Raw genomic sequence first — 5358 nt, 5'->3', positions numbered from 1 at the left:
AGGTTTCTGGTTCTTATTTAATAGACTTGATATGTGTTTGCTTGTTTTAAAAATATAATCTAAACATTCTTTTTAATGAATAATTCTTAATGAATAATTCTGAATGAATAAATAAAAACTTTTATTATATTATTTTAAATATTTTTCATAAATGAATTAAATTGTATGTTAATAAAATCTTATATTCTTAACATTATTAATTTTCAATTTTTGTTATTGTTTTTTTTTTTAAATTGTTATTGTAGTAACAACAACTAGAATAATGATTAGATATAGTTATTAGTTATGACCAAATAACATGAACTGCATATATCATGCATGATAAAGAAATATACTTAGTATGAAAACGTATATACTAATTAGCAAGAAGGGATTAGTGTTTGTGCTTTGACTTCAAGGAAGTGACGGAGCGAGAGTTGTGATGAACCGCAGTAAAAAGTAAAAGAAAATGGATCACAATCTAGTAACAACAAGTAAATCATTCAAAGCAGAAACCATTTAGTAGTTGCGATGTAAAATAAGTTAAAGTGAGTATATGATATTGATAATCACACCTCGTTATTACCAAATACATGAACAGCATTCGCAATGTAACTAGTTCGTATATGAAACTATAGTGGTAACTATATACTAATTAGTAAGAAGAGATTAGTGTTTGCGCTTGGACTTCAAGGAAGTGAGGGAATGAGAGTTGTTGTGCCAGTTCCTCTTGCGTTGATTAATGAACCAATTGTTGATTTGCTTCAACTGTAATCCTGTCTCCTCCACCAATTTTGCCTTGTCGTCTTCCTGTCCAAATCACATGATCTTTTACATTATACTATAATTTGTTGTCACTTACTTCGTAGTTCTCAATCTGAATAGTTCCCATAATGTTCAGACCGGCTCTAACGGTCATTATGGTAGATCCAATTATATACTTACTAATACATTTCAAATTGTATGTAAATAAGTATGTATCGTATGTTGGCTATAAAAAGAAAGAAAAAACTGCATGCGTTGCTATTGAGTGAATTTCCAAATTGAGCCAAATTGCTTCTTTGCGTTTACATTTCCATTTGCTGTTTCATGTTATAATAATTAGAATATTATTACATAAAACGTAAACGTAAATGCAAAGGCAAGCGAATAATTGGACCCAGATATGGTGTTTTAAAAAAACTTACCAGAGTAATCACTAGACAAAGCTAAATTATTAGCCAAATATGTATGTTGGTTCGTATAAATATAAGAAGATGTATAGTACTCACAGTAGGGTAAGGCCACTTGCAATGTTGTTGCCACCAATTTTTCAAGACAGTGGTTGTGTCTCCAGGCAATTTCCCAGCCCTTCTTTTCCTCATTATCTCTTCTCTTACATCTTCAATTCTCGATTTAAAACCCTTAAATAAATAAATAAATACAGTAAGTTTTACCAAAAAAAAAAAAAAACAGTAAGTTCAAGTTTAACAAGAAGAACAAAAATAAATAAAATAGATAAGACAAACATACTGTTGTTGTGAGTCTTAAGATATACATAGCTTACCTGTTTAAGTTCGAGTTTAAGTTCTTGTCTGACTCTTTCCATAAGAGATCTTTCAGATTCAGTCGGAAGCAATGGACCAAATCCCGTCATATCGTGTCCGCCGCTAAAACCAACGCCGGAAGTATCCGATGAGAAATCCATGTGGAGATCTTCCTCGTCCTCGGACATCGTCGCACCGGACCCTTCTCCTAATGTAGCTCCTACGGGAATATATAGATAATAAGTTTAAACGAAATGTTAAACAGTCCAACTACTAGATTTACATTGATTTGGATGGACTAAGCCCAAAGCACTTTCATATAAAATCATCACTTTCATGTTAAACACATGTACAAGTATGTGTATATCTGAATTTTGATAATTTGGATCATTGGATGTTTGCGCACGTTGAAATATTTAGTTGTCATGACAAAAATTAAAAATTTTAAAACCCACGGCTACACATGTAGACTAGCTACGTGGAAATGTGTCATACTGTTCCAAAAATTGCGTTCCAACACACGTACTCTTTAGTGCATTTTTATGATCTAAAGCCTAAAGGAAAAAGTGGTTACAGATTCTAATTCCTTTGATCTATCCCGAAGAATTTGTTGTCTCTGGAAACATTCACATCTTTCGAATAATCATATATAGTTAAGCACGAAGTAACCATATCCATATCTTATATTTAATTTGAAAGCTATATCATATACTATATATAATCGTGAAATCTATATATTATTCATTGTTTGTACGGGATTCAGTCGACTAGGTTGAAAGAACTCGAAATAGGATGACCAAAGACGTTTTATTAGACCGATTAAATGGATTACAAGGGTGATAGAAGTTCAAGGAAACAAGCCGGAGCTCGAGGAGCAAACCGGAAGAGATACAGAGCGATTAGGAGTGAAGAGAGACTAAAAACCTTAGATCAAGCCGTTCAATGTATGTGTGTAAAGTGTCGATCTCCTTTTTTCTGTTTCCTTCTCCTCTTTTATAGGCTTCTTCTCTTTGATCTTCTCTGGGCCTTAATTCGGAGAGACCGAATATACGGGCCTGAGTGGAGTTCCTCCGAGCCGGGTGCTTTTGGTCGGGTTTGCCAACAGCTAAAAGCACTCTAGGGCCGAGCTGACGACTCTACTCGCCGAGCCGAATAAATTAGGCCAGCTTGCTGAGTTAGGTCCTGTTATTCGATGAGCCTTGTGGAGGGATGTAATTCATCTCCTACGTTCATGATCATCACCGAGCGCAGAAATTTAATTGTATATTAGTTTTATGTTTACTGGCTTTTCGTTTCTGGTATGATCAACAAGATCCTTTTGATACCTAACTCAATTATTTGTATTAAAATAACCTGTTTTCCACAGAAGATTATTTTTCCGATCGATTCCACAGATGATTAATTTCATGAGTTATTATTGTATTTCGAACCCTTGCGTTTTATAATTGTATATAATATTATTTATTATTGTGTAGGGATATATGGTTTCTAATATTATTAGTCATATATCTAAGAGATTTACAATAAGGATATGATATTCAAAAGTCTTATTCTTAGTATCCAGCTGATCCCCTCATAAATAAATAAATAAGTTTCAAAAAGGCTAAACTGATCAAAGAATTTCTTGAAATTTTTGTTTTTGCTAAATAATTTATTGAAATTTCTTGAAATTTTACATGAATAAATAGAAAATGTAGGAGAAAAAAAAACCTGTGAGAGAATGGAGGTTATTCTCAATTTCACGGCAAGCCATCACAGCTTCGACGGCATGAACCCTCACGTGTTGTTGAAGCTGTTCTTTGAAGCTACACAACACCATTACATACTGTACCTGTATCCAATTTTTATTATTATTTGTACCAACATATATATACATTAATATATTTTTTATTTTTGTAAACACCATATATTAATATAAATAGTCAAAGCATTTACGTTTAATAAACATTTCCGTATATATATGTATACATACATATAAAATTATAAATACGTGCATCTGGTGTGGTGTGTTTTAAGCTCTTAAATCATTGTAGTCCTGTTCAATGTCAATAAATATAAATTTAAATATGTGTAATAAGCGCAAATTATTTCCAAAACTGTAGTTGAAATATCAATTCGCTAAAACAACATAAGTAACCTCAAGTATAATTATTGTTTGTTATCAACAAGGAAGAAGAAGATGGAGAAGAAGAGCATCTAGTTAAAAGATATGTTTTTTATTGGAATTGAACTTTTGATTAAATCTACAGACCAAGCGGATGTAAGAGAAGTTCCCAAGAAGAAGAACAAAGAAGAGTAGCAGAGAACAAGCTACAAAGAAGGAAGAAGAAGAAGAAAAGACTTGAGGCGCAAGAAACCTAAGAGTGAAGAAGAAGATTACTCTCTTCTCTCTCTACAAGAACAAGAAAAGAAACAAGGGAGTAAAGAGACTGTGTGTGCTTGTGTAATGGGTCTGGTTTGTTCTTCGTTGGTCACTAAAGAGACTGTGTGTGCTTGTGGGATTAGTATTCTCTGTTGTTTAGTAGAAGATTCAAGAGAACTTAATATCTTGTTATTGTGCAGCGGCTATACAATGTTTGAAAAGGAAGAGATTATATGAGCAACAAGTTGAACAGCTTGGCAACTTCCAGCTCCGTATCCATGATCAAGTAACCTTTTTCTCTTTTTAACTTTTGATGAAAGTTTGCTTACTACTTTAAGCGATGACTTTATATCTCTTCTTGTAAACTACAGATGATTATGTTGGAAGGTGCCAAAGCAACAACAGAGACTGTAGATGCTTTGAGGACTGGTGCTGCTACTATGAAAGCTATGCAGAGAGCTGCGTACGTGTTTTATATATATACCTAACCTCTTTTTTATTTATTTAAGCAGCAGACTAAGTGTGCGATGTGTGTTTTGGCAGAAACATTGACGATGTTGACAAGACGATGGATGAGATCAATGAGCAAACCGATAACATGAAACAGATCCAGGACGCATTGTCTTCTCCCTTTGGCTCTGCTGCTGATTTCGGTGAGGTAAAATTTCCCCTTTATTCCCACGATCATCATACTCTTTAGAAACAAACAATCTCCCCTTCTCTTACATCCGCTTGGTCCGTAGATTTAATCAAAAGTTCAATTCCAATAAAAAACATATCTTTTAACTAGATGCTCTTCTTCTCCATCTTCTTATTCCTTGTTGATAACAAACAATAACTATACTTGAGGTTAATTATGTTGTTTTGGGGAATTGACCTAATCTAAAAACATCGATTCTTAAATTTGAATAAGGATAAAAGAGAGTAACGCGACATACCGATCAAAACACAGATCTCGAACCTTTGTTTGAAAACTACAATCTGTGTTTTATTAGGGATTGTCAAGAAACCTCTGAGTTTGAAGAAGCAGCAAGACACGAGATGTTTTGATGAACGTCGTTAAGTTCGACGTCTTCCTTTTTCTTTTCTTTTAAAGCTATTTTCCTCTTTTTTTAATTAGTTTTAATAGCTTTTTTTTGACTAATCCTATATGGCAATTTGATTGGTAATCAATAGTGAGGTGAATTAGAGGATTCACCATAGGGGTGAACCCAAGTATTGTTCAATCAGAACAGAACTTGGGTTCACCCCTAAGGTGAATCCTCTAAATTCACCTCACTATTGATTACCAATCAAATTGCCATATAGGATTAGTCAAAAAAAAGCTATTAAAACTAATTAAAAAAAGAGGAAAATAGCTTTAAAAGAAAAGAAAAAGGAAGACGTCGAACTTAACGACGTTCATCAAAACATCTCGTGTCTTGCTGCTTCTTCAAACTCAGAGGTTTCTTGACAATCCCTAATAAAACACAGATTGTAGTTTTCAAACAA

At 33.4% G+C, this 5358-nt stretch overlaps 1 protein-coding gene and 1 long non-coding RNA gene across 4 annotated transcripts in view; one reads left to right on the top strand and one right to left on the bottom strand.

Annotated features, from left to right (window-relative positions):
• Window positions 1–481: 481 nt before the first annotated feature.
• The window catches only part of LOC106320779 (homeobox protein HD1-like), a 7862-nt gene continuing 2985 nt past the window's right edge, over window positions 482–5358 (bottom strand). Inside the window, exons 2-5 of one of the 2 annotated variants that reach the window (XM_013759138.1) lie at window positions 3216–3336; window positions 1526–1725; window positions 1251–1382; window positions 482–789 (exon numbers count right to left, since the gene is read on the bottom strand). In XM_013759138.1, coding sequence (XP_013614592.1) covers window positions 649–789; window positions 1251–1382; window positions 1526–1725; window positions 3216–3336 — 594 coding nt within the window. In that variant the 3' untranslated portion in view covers window positions 482–648. The remainder of the gene's footprint in view (window positions 790–1250; window positions 1383–1525; window positions 1726–3215; window positions 3337–5358) is intronic. The other variant, XM_013759139.1, reaches the window with a different exon arrangement.
• On the top strand, window positions 3657–4532 carry LOC106320780. 2 transcript variants are annotated; one of them, XR_001265915.1, is made up of 3 exons: window positions 3657–3955; window positions 4068–4153; window positions 4239–4532. It is a non-coding gene; the product is annotated as an uncharacterized LOC106320780 (long non-coding RNA). The 2 variants fall into 2 exon arrangements; XR_001265914.1 differs by having other exon boundaries at window positions 3657–3990.

Source organism: Brassica oleracea, unplaced genomic scaffold, assembly GCF_000695525.1.
Source record: "Brassica oleracea var. oleracea cultivar TO1000 unplaced genomic scaffold, BOL UnpScaffold01061, whole genome shotgun sequence".
NCBI classification, from domain to species: Eukaryota; Viridiplantae; Streptophyta; class Magnoliopsida; order Brassicales; family Brassicaceae; genus Brassica; species Brassica oleracea.
This window is presented reverse-complemented; position numbering and strand designations above follow the sequence as displayed.